Genomic DNA, 16,086 nt, shown 5'->3' on the forward strand with positions numbered 1-16,086 from the left:
TGTTCAGCTGCTAAGAAGCTTGCACACCTTATTTTGAAATATTTATAGTTAGAAGGAATTTTAATTGATGAATCCTATTAATTGAAGTTATTTGTCATTTTTTAAAAATATTGGTATAAATGAGTGGTGTAATAATGCAACATTAACAAGACTCTGGATTTTTGTTTGTTTTAAAGGTTTTCAGAATTTTTTTATGCTACAGTTGTAGGATTTTTCATTTGCACTTCAATTGATTTATGTACGTAGCGAGCTTTCTTCCCTTTAGCACGTAGAGGAAATGCCACTGTTTGAGGAGGTGTGTTTGGGTTCTGGTGCTCTTACAAAAACATCTAGTGACATATATGTTAGGGTTGTGGATGTGATGTTGATATTTTATTTGAAAGCTCACATTGTTAAAGTAATTCAGAGTGTCTTGTAGACTTTTGGTAAGTCATTTGTGCCGCTCTGTCAAGTGTTAAGGTTAATGTAGATATAAAGTTAGTGTTTACAGTGACATTGCAAATGGAAAGCATGAGTTAAATATTGAGGTAATACTAACTGTCAGAAGAGACAAAAGATAAATTAACTTTTTCCCTTTGGCTTCAGTAGAGCTTTGATTTTATATATGTTGACTGACCCACAGTTACCAACGTGTGGAGGTTTTTTTGGTTTTTTTTCTTTGTGTAGTAGTTGTTGCCAATATAGTAAAGATCTTGCAAGCAACCTGTAATGACAGCATAATTTAGTGCCACTGTAAATGCGTCATGCAGTGTCTGCTACTTGCGTTTCCCAAGCGTGCCACTGCTTTAATGAGTGCTCAGACTTGGTTCAGGTGCTTTTGCAGTGCACAGTTTGGGTAGGATAGAAGCCAGCGGGGGACACAAACTAACCCTGCAACCCCGAGAGCAGAGACATCTTAGTATGGAAAATGTTGTCTTGGAAATCAAGAGTGCCGCCCCACCAGCTCTAAGTGGTGAAGAACTAAATATCATAGTACAGCTATTTCAGGAAAATATATTCATGCTACACAGATAAATGTTTTAATGCATCCTGACTAATTGGTGTTCTTATGCTTTTAGGCCATGAATATATTGGTTCCTTTCATGTTTAAATATGCAGTAGACAACCTCAACCAGATGTCTGGAAACATGCTGAACCTGAGTGATGCACCAAACACAGTCGCAACCGTGGCAACTGCTGTTCTCATCGGCTGTAAGTGGGATTCCCGAATCCGTTGGCAGGGGTTAACCTTCTCCAGGAAGGTGGTGGGACAGCAGAGCTCTGGACCTCTGCACTGCGAAGCATTGGGACAGTTATTCTATAACTACCTCCCTGTTGACATCTGGTTCCAGTGCTCTGTGACCTTGGCTCTAGTGTTTCAGCTATAAAATGAAATAATGCTTATAGAAATGATTTTCAGTTATAAATTCTACCCTTTGCACCAAACAGCTGCAAGAGAAACTTTAAAATGTGTGTACAATGGTTATAAATGAAAGTGTGCAAAATTTTGGATAAATCACCTTTAAAGAAAAAACGTTGAAAATATATGAAGAATGAGTCTAATATGGTAATTTTATGCAAGAAGGCAAGCTGGAAAAAAATTTTCGATTGTTTTAATCTTTTCTAGACGGTATCTCAAGAGCTGGGGCGGCGTTATTTAACGAAGCTCGAAATGCAGTATTCGGGAAAGTAGCTCAAAATTCAATCAGAAGGATAGCAAAGAATGTTTTCCTGCACCTTCATAACCTGGACTTGGCATTCCACCTAAGCAGGCAGACCGGAGCCCTCTCCAAAACCATCGACAGAGGAACGAGAGGCATCAGTTTTGTTCTTAGTGCTTTAGTGTTTAATCTGGGACCTACCATGTTTGAAGTGGCGCTAGTCAGTGGAATTCTGGTGAGTGTTGTTTCTTCATGAGTTGCAATTGTCTCTTTTGGGATTAATGAACTGAATTTCTTTGGCCAAAGTCTAGGTGTTAAGAAGAGCAATCACTGAATTTACTAGTTGGTGGTTGCAAAAGTAACTGCTCTGAAGGAGAACAATCCATGGTTTTCAAATATTGGTTATTTTAAATCTGCTTATTTTAAATCATTTCCATGTTTAGCACCTGTCTGCAGTCAGTCGTTTATGTGGATAGTTTTTAATGTTTTTCTTCAGCATTGTTAGAAAAAATGAAATCAGAAAAGCAAACTGCACGCAAATGTCAAATGTATCTGGGTAAATATTGAGGAGGAAAGATGTGAATGTCCAGAAGTGTTATGTATCAGTGTGTCGAGGGGAGGGAGTAATTATTGGCTTCCTTTTAGATGCTGCTTTTCCCTTATCTAGAACTTAGAAGTGCAAATTATCTTCTGGAAAATAGGCTTCTCTTTCTTGCAGGTTTCAAACTTAGTAAGTTCAATTTTAAATTTTGTTTTATAAATGAAACTTACTGTCTTTTGAAATCAGGATATGCCAAAGTTTAAATCTCAGTTATGAAGCTTAGACTAAGTTAAAAGAAAGAATCTCGTTTTGTTTATTCCCCTTTTCTTCTGAAGGACTTAATCAAATGTCAACATAACAATACGTGTTAAAACCCCTTTTGGTATTTGGTTAAATCTTTAACCTTTGACAGGTGCAAATCAAGCTGGCTAATAGCTACCATACCATGATACCTTAATTTTTCTTTTGGCTTTTCTATCCTGATGTACCCTGAAGTAGAGAAAACCCTTCCTAAATGGTTTTGCAAGGTCGTTTGTTTATTTGTCCGCAGGCTACACCTTTCTTTTAAAATCTCCCCACAATCGTAGAAACAAATATTTATTTTTGATAACAGAAAAGTTTTAAAAGACCCTTTTCCAGTATTGTGCTATCCACTTGCTCGTGGTTATCTCCACCTCTCTCTTTTATCTATGTCCTCCCTTTGCTAGGCTCAGTGTTACTTTCCTTGTAATTTCAGCCGGTATTTAAACCTTTATTTGCAAGGGATGTGTTGGGAGGGACCTTCAGAGTTTGTCTCTTCAGGCTACGGTCTCATAATTTTGAGACAACAGTAACGTTTGAATATTCTTATGACTTTACTTATTTTACTTTAATCTTCTAGTATTACAAATGTGGCGCAGAGTTTGCGTTAGTGACCCTGGGGACACTCGGAGCGTACGCAGCATTCACGATAGGAATTACGCAGTGGAGGTGAGGCGCCCGCCCGGATTCAGCCGCGTACGCGGAGCGTTGCCTTGGCCACTGCTCCTGACTGTATTAAACCTTCCTTTTACAGGACTAGGTTTCGAATCGAAATGAACAAAGCCGATAACGATGCAGGTAATGCTGCAATTGACTCGCTGCTAAATTATGAGACTGTGAAGGTAAGACCGATCTGTACTGCTGGGCTCTTTGTCTTGCTTGTCCCAGCCTTGTCTTGCATCTCCCAGCCTCAGCAGAGTGAGTCATAAGGTTCATCTTTTGTGTGGCTGTGGGTTTGAAACAATAGCATGGTTTTGAAAACATGATTCATTTGAAGAGTATAAACACTGTAGCATCAAAATCATTTGGGCTTAAAAAATCCCATTTGTTGGTAAAGAGTGAGAAGCTTCCTTCATGACTGAATAGCCTTGACCTTTAGTTTCTGCAAAATGCAGACTTAGAGGCTTGGAGAGAATTCTGTTCATTTGTTTGCTAAAATTATCTTCTGAGTGTAAGCCTGTGAAGTGTCGTCTTCTCCAGCGAGCATGTGTGCTGTGCTCGTCGCCTGTTGCTCTCTGTAGCACTCCATTGCAATGTTCACGGGTGCCTACTGGTCCTTTTACAGCTGCTGTTAAAAATTCCTGTGGATAGCTTTGAATTTGTCCAGAATCATGCTGAGTTTATGTTTCTGTTAATTGGAGAGCTATAATTGGAAAGATGAGCAATCTCTACCCAAAAGTAGACATTGTACGAGAAGCAGAGACCTTGTCATCCTCAAAGCAACAAGGATGTTCTGGCAAAGAGGGCAGTAACTTTTTCTCCTTTTTAGTATAGAGTGGTAGCTGGGGTTTTTGTTTGTTTTTTTGGGGGTGGGGAGTGGTGATGGTTTAGACATGAATTAGGTAGAAGTTTTACAAGAGAGACACCCAGTGTGTTGCTACGTTATGAGCATGGCGGGGGTCTCTGTACTGTCTCCTTTCCCAGTGCAGGAGGTGCTGGGTTTGCTCATCTGTGGAGTGACCTTGTCTCTTCATGGCTTTGCCTTCATATCCTGGTCTTTGATCATTTTTTCTCTTTAGTTGTTGGAAGTGTTGAAGGCATGCGCGTGTGTCTGCATGTAGTGTGTTACACTAAATTTTATAATAAGTTAAATACAGTTTTGTATATTGAGAATGACATTTATTTTTGTGTGTATCACAGTATTTCAATAATGAAAAATATGAAGCCCAACGGTATGATGGATTCTTGAAGACCTATGAAAACGCCTCCCTGAAGACTACCTCTACTCTAGCTCTGCTGAATTTTGGACAAAGTGCTATATTTAGCATTGGCTTAACGGCCATCATGGTGCTTGCTAGCCAGGGCATTGTTGCAGGTAACTGATCTGTCTGTAAGCTCAAAAAGATTCTCTTTTACCTTAATTCATCCGTAATAGAGATGATGTAGGTTTTTTGTTTGTTTTAATTCACTTATGGTTGATATGACGGTTTGTTTTGAGAGTTTTTGCTTGAGAGTCCTTCTTTAAGAGTATTTCTGCATCTTGCAGCGTTTTGTTCTGTGATATATTCAGTAGTAACTTTATTTTATTAGAAGCGTTTTTAAAGTTTGGTATTTAGAGTCTATGAAAATATAACTTAGGCAAGTGTAGTGAATGAAGGATTATGAAAGCAGCATTTATGCTGATGAATACAAATACATGGGGGAAGAATTTAACTTCTAAAAAGGTCCTTTTCACCCTTCTTTCCCACGCTGGCAAGAATCAGGACTTTTCCGCACTGTGTATGTACCTGTGCTTTGTCTCGTACAGCTTTGTTACCAGTGTCCTTCATTTCCCTTAGACTAATGAAAAGACTTTATTAAAAAAACTGTTTCCATATGTTAGGAGACCCCCCCCCCATATTTGTCTTAGATACTACATAGAACAAAGCCTGCTTGTTTAGGAAGACGAGCTTGTAGGCGAATGCAGTATCGAGAGGAGGCTCAGCTGAAGGGAGGCAGTTCAGAGCAGCAGCACTGATATTTAAGCACTCCATTAGCATCCAGCCGCGTTTGAAGGGTACCTGTTTTTATCACGTTGTCTCTCTTGCGTCTGTATTTGCTTTTGTTAAGAGATGCTAGACAGGCAAGAGTGAACGGGTGAGTCGATAGGTGCAATTTATGGCTTTTCTTAAGAAAATTTAGAATGGCCCTAAAGCAGGACACTGGAAATGTGTCTTTAGATCATCTTTCCTGACCTGTTTCAGTCGAATTGGCTTGGCACTTCCCTTTAGCTAGTGTGTCGCATCCCGAGTCATTTCTTGATCAATGTATTTGATATTAGGCTGCTCAGAGGTTCTCACAACACATATTAGCAACTCTGTTTTATAGTGTTGGAAGCCCTCTCTCTTGCTTATGACACATCCCAGCATTTGGATTTGTCTATAGTTGTTCCTAAGATTCAAAGTTCTTGTCTTTCCTGCTTGCTTGTTCTTGTATATTATTCCTCCCTTTTCCCCAAGCTTCTAACTTAGGGAGGACCCTTTATGTTTGTCACCCAGTGGTGGTTTACAACTTTGCAATACGGTATTTTCTGTGAATTTCCTAATATGCTTGCTTGTCCTATTTTTCAGGTGCTATTTTATCTTTATTAATGAAATCCATACAAACATTACTATTCCTTTCAGGTACCTGCCTAGCTAAAATCTGATCCTCTAGGAATGTATTTTGTTTACTGTTTAAACATTTGGCTTTAGAAATGGGCTAACAGAAACTAAACTGAATTTTTCAGACTATTTTTGTGCTTGCTAACAAGGCCACCTTTCAAGTCCCCTTATTCTTCCCCATTCGTTCTGTCTGAAGGGAGCCTGTCTGTCGGAGACCTTGTAATGGTCAATGGATTGCTGTTCCAGCTTTCTCTGCCCCTAAACTTCTTGGGAACAGTATACAGAGAGACAAGACAAGCACTCATAGATATGAACACCTTGTTTACACTGCTCAGCGTAGATACCAGGATTAAAGTAAGTAGTAGCTTGTTTTCCTTAAAGTATCTGTGTATTTAATAGGGCTGTTTTGTAGTAATGCTATCGTTTCACCCTGTTCGATACCGTTCAGATTAACTTCTGTTCAAGAAAGGGATGCTGTGCAAGGATGCTGCTCTGTGTCCTCTTCAAGTGCAGTTAGTGCGATAGCTGCTGCTTTTTTCTTGCAGAACCTTGCAGTGAGAGCAAAAGCTGCTTCACAGAAGCTGTGTTTGTACTGAGGTTTTTATTTGAGCGTTCATGCCTTGTGCTTAAATTTTTATTTGTAATTAATGATGCAGAATTTATTACTGCAGAAGCTGTGAAGCGGAATGTTTACAGCAGAAATTTTTGCCTTCTTTGGGGAAAAGGATTAATAAACCAATTTTACCTGTGTGGCTGATCATAATTTTCAACATATCCAAGCTAGAGTGTCTATTTGCCTTCTTCTGAGTTAGGAAATGGACTGTTTAGCTTGTTGAACTGCTTGAAATACTTTCTGGGCAGCATATAAAGTGGCACTCTTCTTTTAATAGGACAAAGAGCTGGCTCCACCCCTGCAGATCACACCACAGACTGCTGCCATCGCCTTTGATAATGTGCATTTTGAATACCTTGAGGGGCAGAAAGTCCTTGCTGGAGTATCTTTTGAAGTCCCTGCAGGAAAGAAAGTGGCCATTGTAGGAGGTAGTGGGTCAGGGTGGGTAAATGGACTACATGCAAAATTCTGCATCATTGATTGGCGTTTTTTAAATGAGTTTGTTCTTGTTTTGCTTTTTATTACTTTTGTCTGTGACATCAATATTTTGACTGGAGACTTGCAAACGATAAATTAAGAATTTAATGTTGCCTTCAATTCTCTTTCCATTTCAGGAAAAGCACAATTGTGAGATTATTATTTCGTTTCTATGAACCTCAGAAAGGAAATATTTATGTTGCTGGACAGAACATACAAGATGTCAGTTTGGAAAGTCTGAGAAAGGCAATAGGAGTTGTACCCCAGGTATAATACGTTTCACTCTCCCTAAATGTAATGGTAATTCTTGATATTCTGACACTGTGGTTCAATAAAAGCCAGTCGTAACACAGTGATATCATCTAGTTCCTTTGAAAGTCACTGTACTTAATTTTCTCAGGAAATATTACCACATTTTTATGTGCATCATATAGATCTAATGCTGGAAAAGTGCATAAGCCTCTTAAAGCTGGAGGCTGTTTCTCATGAAGCGATTTACCTTTATAGCTGATTATCACCTTTATGAGTTAGCAAAACTGTAAAAGTATATGTGACGTATATTTAGGACACAATGAAATGTCTCCTTCCCATTTGGGGGGAAATGAAATTTCCCAAGTACTCAACTTCAAGCGTTTGTGGAAAAATACAAGCTATTTTGTATTGGTTTCTTTCAAGGGTTGGGGACAGAGTTTGTAAACTAGTGTTCATAATTTCTTGTTTAAAATGTTCTTTCTATAAATGTAGGATGCTGTTCTCTTCCATAATACTATCTATTACAATCTACTCTATGGCAATATCGGTGCGACACCGGAGGAGGTGTACGCAGTAGCGAAGCTGGCAGGAATCCACGATGCCATTCTGCGAATGCCGAATGGTTACAACACGCAGGTTGGTGAACGAGGACTCAAGCTCTCAGGTGGGTCCTTAGGTGCAAATGTTCTTTGCATCCCTTTTGCTAGCTCAAAGTTCAATGTATAGTTTGTTCATCAGTTAGACTTGCTTTTAGCTCATTTACATTATAACGTAAGTGCAGGGCTAAGTATTACTATACTGTAGTTTTAGACAGCTGTGATCTACAAGATATTTAAAGGGATGTATTTTCAGGGGATAGTGTTAAATGAGGTGATATGTAAGCACATAGATGTGTCTAAGTAAAAATGGTCTTACTGTAATATATTTGGGTTGTAGAATACATATGAATAGAATTGAGAACTCTGTGTATGTGTGCTTTGCATGTGTGATGGTACAGACTTACCTATGCACAGACCTTCCAAATGTTGATCTTTAAATCTAGACTTCTAGCAGCTGAAATCTAAATTTTTGTTTTTGTAGTAAGTAATACTATGGGATATGTTGTTGCCACATACTAATTTTAGGCCCTTTTCATAATAAAAGTGCTTTCAAGTCTTGTCATTTTTGAATTATGTTTAAAAATAAATAAATAAGCAGCATAAACTGTGGCAGTATATCTACAAGCTGTGGATTTGTATAAAGCAACCTTAATATTGAAATCCAAATAGCCTGAGTTTAGGTTCTCCGAGTTCCTCCGTAGGCGGATAGGCACCCTATCTAGTGCAGGACAGTTATGCGACTTTACACGTTGCATCATGGTATTAGCCAAGCTGCCCTGTGTCATATCAGCCTTTTGGCACCATTTTTTACAAAATCACAGTTTACTCCTCCTCCTTCTCTCCAGATGTCTGTCTCTACACTCATGGTTCTCATGTGACTCTATTAAAATTGTCTATTAAAATTGCACACACTATTTTTTAGGGAAGATGATGCTTGAAAGCAAATACTCTTTTTGTAAGGGAATGATAATGTGAGATAAGCGATCATTTGGGACCTGGGAAATTTCTAAATCATTTGCCTTATTCTTTCTCTGTTTTTAATGGGGGATTTAGGATTTTAAAAGTACTAAGTTTATCTCTAAGTATAACTTTTAGATAGTAACTAGATTCCATTGAAACACTTTCAGTCTTAAATCTCTTAGGCTAAAATTGCATTGAAAGAAAGCTATTGATGTTGTCTAGCACATGGATGTGACACTAAATATACACGGAATGAAACAATCAAAATTCCTGTTTTGTTTGGTTGAAGGATATATTATTATTAGGTGGAGAAATATTTTATTTTAGATAAGTCTTTATCCTATCCTCTTATAGCATTTAAAGTTGTGGGGTTTTTTTTATGGCTATATGATGCAAGATAGAACGGGATAATCATTTAATGAGATTTCCCCATTTAATTCACTGATGGATTTGGTTTCCGTCCTTGGTGGGTATTACGAGGAGTGCAAGTGGTGGCTGCAAAGTTCATTAAAGCCATTTCCTGCCCTCCGTTCCGAGAAAGCAAAACACACTGTGGTTTTCTCAGACTTGCTAGCCAGTAGGAATAGTGGTAGGGCGCAGTTTTTCACACTGGCTTTCTATCTTTTTCTTAAATATAAGCTTAGAGTTAATTTAGATAAACGCGAGGTCATTGCTGAAAGTGTTTGGAAGGGTTTTGACAAGGCAGGTAGCGTAACGCTGAACCGCGCGCGGCGAGGGAGAGGGGACAGACTGCAGCACGCGCGCAATTCAACCGCCGCTCTGCGGGAGGAGAGGCCGTCGCCCGGCGGTACCGCGCAACGCGTGTGCCCTCTGACCGAGGCCGCCTGAACGCCAGGCCTTGCTTTCTGGCAAACTGTAAGCTCGCGGGGCAGCGCTGGTGACGTTGCTTCCGCCCTGACCCCACGGACAGCCGCCGGCTGCTAGACTCGAACGGGTCAGCCGTTTCCCGTGCGGCTGTGGTGGTGCGGTGGCGAGCTGGGTGCCTGACGCTGTTGGGAACGTGTGCGCGTTGGTGGAAAGGGGAGCACGGGGAAGGCTAGAAGGGAAAGAAAATACGTGGCACAAATCTGGGTGAGCGGGTAAAAAATACGAAATAAGCACTGGCAGCACTGTGAAGAACCACAACCACGAAGGTGAAAGATGTCTCTAGTGCTGCCTGTCTCCCAAAACTCCCTCGAAAGAGGATTTGACCAACAACAGGTTTGGAAAGGCTTGGGGTTTGTCTTGAAACACGTCCCATGTCCCAAATCCAGGGAAGAAGCGGGGTTGGGCACGTGGGTGTGTGCGTGCGGGCTGGGCTTCCCTCCTGACCCCAAGGCTCCTCTAGCAGAGCCTTCCCGCACACTGGTTGTCCTCCGCTCCATCCTTCCTTGTGCGCTACCGCAGCGATGGCGGTAAGCGCTCATCTAACAATGCTTTAACGGAGGTCGTGCTTAGAAAGTGGAGGGAAATGTGGGTTTTACCCCCTTTTTGTCTGTATTAAAACAGAAAGGGTATGTAAATCTCTTACCAGTAGAAAGACAGTGAAGTGAATTTGTGGCAAAGAGAGCTCAGCGTGTGCAGGTGACACTGAAGTAGCAGCTTCAGCCTCTTTATTTCCAACAAATTAGATGAGTATTGGCAAGCAATAACCATAAACAAGCTGAGGCGATGTTGCAGCCAGGCTACAGGAGTCTGAGGCTCTCCGAAACGTCTGCCCCTCCTGGGCTTCCCCAGGCTGCGCGCTGAACTGATCCGAAATGCAGTTGCAAGTGCTCAGCACGTGGCGCGGGTCTGGGCCTTCGTTCGCAGGCTCCCCTTTGAGACGGTGCTTTAGGTCGAAACGTGAAGCTGAAGTGTCCACCGCCTTGCACGTGCCTGTGTTAGAGTAACGCTTTCATTGGTAATGAGTTACAATGGCCAGAAGTTGACTGTCAGCAGTTTTATTGTTTAATTGATTAGATATGTCAGATGCTACCTCTGAGTTTCCTCAATAGCTCTGTAAAAATACAGCATCTGTTACCTTGAAGCCCTGCATTTTTCTGGGGAGTAGAACGGCTCCTCAAATTGTTGTAAAGATATATATTATTCATTCCCGAGTCTGGTTAACAGTTAGCTTTTGGAATTGGGTGAGACTTCTTGCCCTCCTCGTCTGAGCAATACACAGAGTCCTGCCTGGATTTGACCTTTTTGAGGGAGGAATAGAGGGGGTGAAAGGTTTGTGAATTTAAGTGGTCCTCTTTGAAATCCAGGTATTTTAAATTCATGGTGGGGAAAAAGTGAGATTTTGGGGATCACTGACATGGTAGATGTCTCAGTGAAAGGCAGTGATGATACTAAGAATTATCTCGGGTCCCGGATGTGTGAACAGTGGTGCAAGGTGGTAATGTGTGGGGCCAGTAATTGCTGCAGTCTTAATTTCGGGCCCTTTTTCTACGGATATTTAAATCTGTTGAGAGGAGCAAGTGGTTAATTTAAGCAATAATATGTAAATTGGATCCTCTCTGTATGCAGAATTTGCACCCCTGCTATATTAAAGATTCCTTTCTTCCAGTAAAGGAAGAGCTTACATATTTTTGGAACTGAGCTTTGTAAAATTGTATTTTCGAAGTGCTGTCTGATATTAAAAAAAAAATTTTTTTTAATTGACTGGCGAGAATCTGAATACAAACGAAACTCCCTAATGGCAGTATGCTGGGGTGGTTAGGAAGCCTAAGCGTGTCTCCCTTAGTGTGGTTTGCCTTGCTGGTGTGGTACCAAAAATAACAGGCCTAAGGAAGTCTTCATTGCATTAAGAACTTTATCAGTTTAAATGATAAAATCAAATAAGCGTTTAGTGCAGGTCTCAGTGGTCTCAATGATTGATTCCTCAAGAGTAAATAATTAAAAGTTTGAGCTTTTTCGAGTAGCATGCGTTTCAGTGCTTTACGGTGGATGTCTCATAGACAAAGCCAGAGCAATTGGAAACCCTGACCTTGGGGGCAAAACCGTTCAAATGCTGCTGTCCTGCATGTGGATGGGAAGAACATGAATGAGTCTATATGCTGCAAATGCAAGAAAAGGCCTTGGATTTTTGATATCAGTGCATGTCTTTCAGAAAAATGTTGCTGAGCTGTCAGTTGAACATGCTTTAAAGGAGGGGAGAGCGGGAGAGTGTATTAAAATAGACTAAGTAAATTGTACAATTCTAATTACTTCTGAGTTCCACCAAAGATAATTTAAATCTTGAACTGCACCAAGATTATCAGCCTCTAAATGGTTTATTAAAGCATTTTCTCTCCTGATAGGAATGGAACATTAATAAGAATATAATGGTGTTAAATAGAATCTTGCACAGTCTTGAATAAAACAGAGGAGGGCAAGCGCACAAATGTTAAATGTTTGCCTTGCATACCAAACGCTTAGCAGATTTTAAGTCCTCAAATGCACCTGTTTTCCTGTCTATAAAACTTGTCATAAGTTATTCTTGGGGAGATCAGTTGTCTGTAAGAATTGTGAAGGAAGGAAATCATTCTGAAAGCACTTACATCAAAAAGCAGCAGGCAGTACGTTGCATAATGAAGATGGTTTTCAGTGCTGTGTTAATTGTATTTCTTAATGAAATTCACTCGTTAAAGCTGTTAGTTTTGGACACTTAATTCAGGTTATAGAGCAGTGGAAAGTTGGATGAATTTCAAGGAGAGACTGGAAAGAAAAAGTATATGTGCAAGGTGCGTGAAATAAAAGAGAACACAGTAGTCGCGTAGCCTTGTTTGCTTGCGTGAGAAGACGGGGCGTATTTATGCGCCTGCTGCGCGGGACGTAGCGTGCGGGAGAGCAGGCGGAAGAGCCCGTGCCTCCCTGCTGTGTGGAAAGAGTTACTGTAGCCTGTCGTTTCTAGTTACCTGTACCAGGCTCTTGCCTTGTAGCATCTATGAAATAGTTCGCCCTCTTTTTCTAAAAAGAAACAATCTTGAATCACTTTATTTACCTGCAGCAAGAACCTGCGCTGTATCTTATGTAACCTGTATGCAGACTTGTATCAGTAGTAACTATGATGTATATTGAAAAGACTTGAACAGACACACCTCTGCTGTTGAATTTAGAATATCCTGCAGGTCACGATTGTAACTTTTTTCTTTTTCATCCCCTTTCCCTTCCCCTCCCCTTTTTCAGGAGGAGAAAAGCAAAGAGTTGCAATCGCTAGAGCGATGCTAAAGGAGCCGCTTATTTTTCTCTACGATGAAGCCACATCATCTTTAGATTCGATTACAGAAGAGGTAAATTGGCAGAAAGAAATATAAAACTTAAGTGGTGTAATGATGTCTGATCCAGATACTTCTTCCTTGTTCTTTCCTTCTCAGAAAGCACCCTGTTCTTCCTGCCTGATTGCTATCATGTGTTTCCCTGATATTAGTTAAGTGACCCTATGGCTAATCCCTTTTCCTAGCGGCCAGAGCAAGAGATCCGAGCCTCGTCCACCTCAGGCAGAGGGAAGAATATCGGTTCTGTCTCTGGGTGCAGCTTCTGGTTTGGGCTCCGAGGTGCTGCTCACCATTAAACATGCATCTCTTGAAACGGTTGCAAATATTTGGCCGTGACGTATGAAGCTTTGCAGTCCGCTTTAAAAGGTGTTTAGTTGGCATCTAGTATTCATTTAAAAATAAGTCTTAAACGATTTTGATATGAAGCGAGACAGAAAACCCCTTGTTCGTTGTGCAGCATCTTTCTGAGATGCAAATCAGGTAGGCGTAACCTGCGGCGCTGCTGTTAATTTGTATTCCCTTCACAGGAAGGGCCGTGAAACCTCAGAGGGTTGTGACACAGATGTCATGACACTGCCACAGCAACTGCGGCCGGCTTCACAACTGCGTCTTTGCTTAAACGCTAAACTCTCAGCAGCAGCATTAATTTCACAACTAGTGTCATCTAAAACCAGTGCTCTGTGTATGTTTGTCTTCACTTCTGCAGATTATTGAGCAAATTTACTGACCTGTAATCGCTAAATTACTTCCATTTTCCAGATGCGAAGAAGCTAAGGTACATACTGTACATCTATATAGTACAGCTTTCAAATAATGATTCCCGACTGTGCTCCCTCGTATTGACTGGAAATGTTCTTAACACAATTCTCCAGAATAATACCTCATTCTTTCACTTGGCTGTATTTATTGCAAGAATCATAAGCAAAGCTGAAGGTTACACAGTAGAGCTGCATTTTAAAGACGGCAAATAAAAACGAGTCCTTCCCACAAAAGTATGTTAGGTGATCAGCATGTTTTTTGACAAAGCCTAGCGTTTTTCCAGGAAAACAAAACGGGCGCTTCACTTACTGTAGCAAGAGCACAAACTCCCAGTTGGTGCTGCCTGCATCTGGATGCAGTGTGGGGAGGTGGAAAAGTATACGCCAAGTCAGTGGCAGGTAGGAAGTGATTCCAACAATTTTTTTTAAGCTTCCTGTTCCACATTGGCATAGTATTGAGAGGGATATTTTGCCTTTAACTTTCTTCATTTGGGAAGTGTATTATCATTATTTTCAGGTGCCTTAACTGCTTTTGATGATGCTTCTGAATGCCCAAGGAAATTTTCCTGAAATCAAGTAACACTTCTCTTCTTTCATCCATTGGGATATCTTTTTTTTTTCTATGAATATAAGCTTTTTTGCAATTTTGAGGATGCTGTCAGAGCCCCAAGTGGTTCATTCTTGAGCTTTCTTTGCTTCTTCTATAAATGCTCCTAGCTGTTTCATACTGCAAAACTACAGCAGTTTTGGAGATGTTTCTCAACACTCATTTAAAATAATTTGAATATTTCTAGACAGCATTTTATTTCTTTTCATACTACCTAGGAATGTGTAAGCGCGTGCCTATATTTTAATCTTACAGAATATCCTGAGTGCCATGAGGGACATGGTGAAGCACCGAACATCAGTCTTCATTGCCCACAGGTTGTCAACAGTAGTTGATGCGGACGAGATCATTGTCCTCGATCAGGTGAGGCTATCACCCTGTGAAATATAACTTTGGCATAATGTCATTGTAAAGAGTTTATGTGTACGCTCTGAAATAGTAAAACCCTTACCGAGCTACTGAAAGCTCTGCCTTTGGAAATGAACCGTGTTTAAAAAATCTCGCCCAAGCTTTACTACTTATATTTCTCTTCTTTGCAACTAACAGTTTATCAGCTGTAGAAACCTTTCTGTGATTTTTTTGTTGTGTGTATTATTACTTTGTTTGCACAGTACATTTAATTACATGTACTTTATATGGATTATTACAAATTTCACTTGATGAGCTGGGAATGGTTTAATGTTGCGTATTTTTAGTTTATTATATGCTCCTATCCGTTTGGGCTCCTAATGTTTTCCCCCAATTTATGCTTCGTTCTCATTATACAGTGAGTGGCTTTCATATGCATCCACTGGGTTTTTTTGCAATGGGAAGAGAGAGGACAGCATGCTCTGTTTCCATGCAGATAAAGCTGTTGTAGGCTTGTTCAGCCTAATTATGTTAGAAATCTGAGCACTGTTCTCTGCTGTAGCTCTAGAAAATTGTAATCATTCCCTTCCTGTACTGTATGTCTACCTTAAACACACACACCCCTTTCAACATTTGATCGATTAACATCACTGTTCAGCACTTACCTTATATTCAGTCTGTCCTGAGTCTATTTTCTTCTCTTACCCATATTTGGCTATAGATTTAAAATAAATAAATGTCCTTAAAATAACTTCATAGTTACTTTTTTAACTGATAATGCTGAAAACATAGTGCTGTAATCTGCTGGTAGTAGATGTTAAATTCAGCTCTGCATTCCTTTTAGTTGTTTTCTATGCTTGTGTATATAGGTGTATTTGGTGACTTAAATGTGCACATATTAAAAAAAAAAATTCATATAGTACACGAAACGATTTAATGGGAAATTAGAACAAAATCTGATGAAATGGTGATGTTCCTGGCCATCTTTGCTGTACAAAGCTCAGCATCATATGAATCTAAAAATTAAGTAGTAGAATAAACTCACTCATGCTTCTCTGTAGATATTTTGTTCGCTTTTGTTCTGCTTGTTTTTTCTGCTTTGGCTGAAAAATCATTTCCTAAGGTGTATCCTTTATGTAACTGCATGTTACAACATCTTGCAAATGTTTTTTAACATGTTATAAGGCAATCTGCGATTTTTTTGTTGTTGTTGTTGTTTTCACAGTTTACTAGGAGTGTGTTTTGTGTTACAGTGTAACTGTTAAAAATAAAAACACAACCTAAAACTGTAAAACGGCTAGGGTGCTCGCTTTCCTGAATGGTTTCAGTGTGAAAGAGATTGTGAATGAGCGAGGCAGCGTGGCACGTGGCTTTCGGGTGTCCGGCTGCTTCGTGAGGCCTCGCTGACATTTGCGCGGCAGCAGGCTGCCTCTTGCTGTCCCGGC

At 40.2% G+C, this 16,086-nt stretch overlaps 1 protein-coding gene across 9 annotated transcripts in view; it reads left to right on the top strand.

Moving 5' to 3' along the window:
• Window positions 1-16,086, top strand: part of ABCB7 (ATP binding cassette subfamily B member 7) — a 92,166-nt gene that overhangs the window by 24,823 nt on the left and 51,257 nt on the right. For 8 of the 9 annotated variants that reach the window (XR_010885580.1, XM_067304355.1, XM_067304353.1 and 5 more), the window contains 11 exons: window positions 1,059-1,191; window positions 1,607-1,875; window positions 3,062-3,150; window positions 3,236-3,323; window positions 4,342-4,516; window positions 5,980-6,137; window positions 6,674-6,837; window positions 7,011-7,140; window positions 7,618-7,789; window positions 12,840-12,943; window positions 14,549-14,656. Coding sequence is in view for 8 of the 9 variants with exons in the window: in XM_067304355.1 (XP_067160456.1) it covers window positions 1,059-1,191; window positions 1,607-1,875; window positions 3,062-3,150; window positions 3,236-3,323; window positions 4,342-4,516; window positions 5,980-6,137; window positions 6,674-6,837; window positions 7,011-7,140; window positions 7,618-7,789; window positions 12,840-12,943; window positions 14,549-14,656 (1,590 nt within the window). In the remaining variant the exon portion in view is untranslated. Of the gene's footprint in view, window positions 1-1,058; window positions 1,192-1,606; window positions 1,876-3,061; window positions 3,151-3,235; window positions 3,324-4,341; window positions 4,517-5,979; window positions 6,138-6,673; window positions 6,838-7,010; window positions 7,141-7,617; window positions 7,790-12,839; window positions 12,944-13,634; window positions 13,704-14,548; window positions 14,657-16,086 lie in introns of those variants that run through there. The other variant, XM_067304360.1, reaches the window with a different exon arrangement.

The sequence above is a fragment of the Apteryx mantelli genome, chromosome 13, assembly GCF_036417845.1.
Source record: "Apteryx mantelli isolate bAptMan1 chromosome 13, bAptMan1.hap1, whole genome shotgun sequence".
Taxonomy (NCBI): domain Eukaryota; kingdom Metazoa; phylum Chordata; class Aves; order Apterygiformes; family Apterygidae; genus Apteryx; species Apteryx mantelli.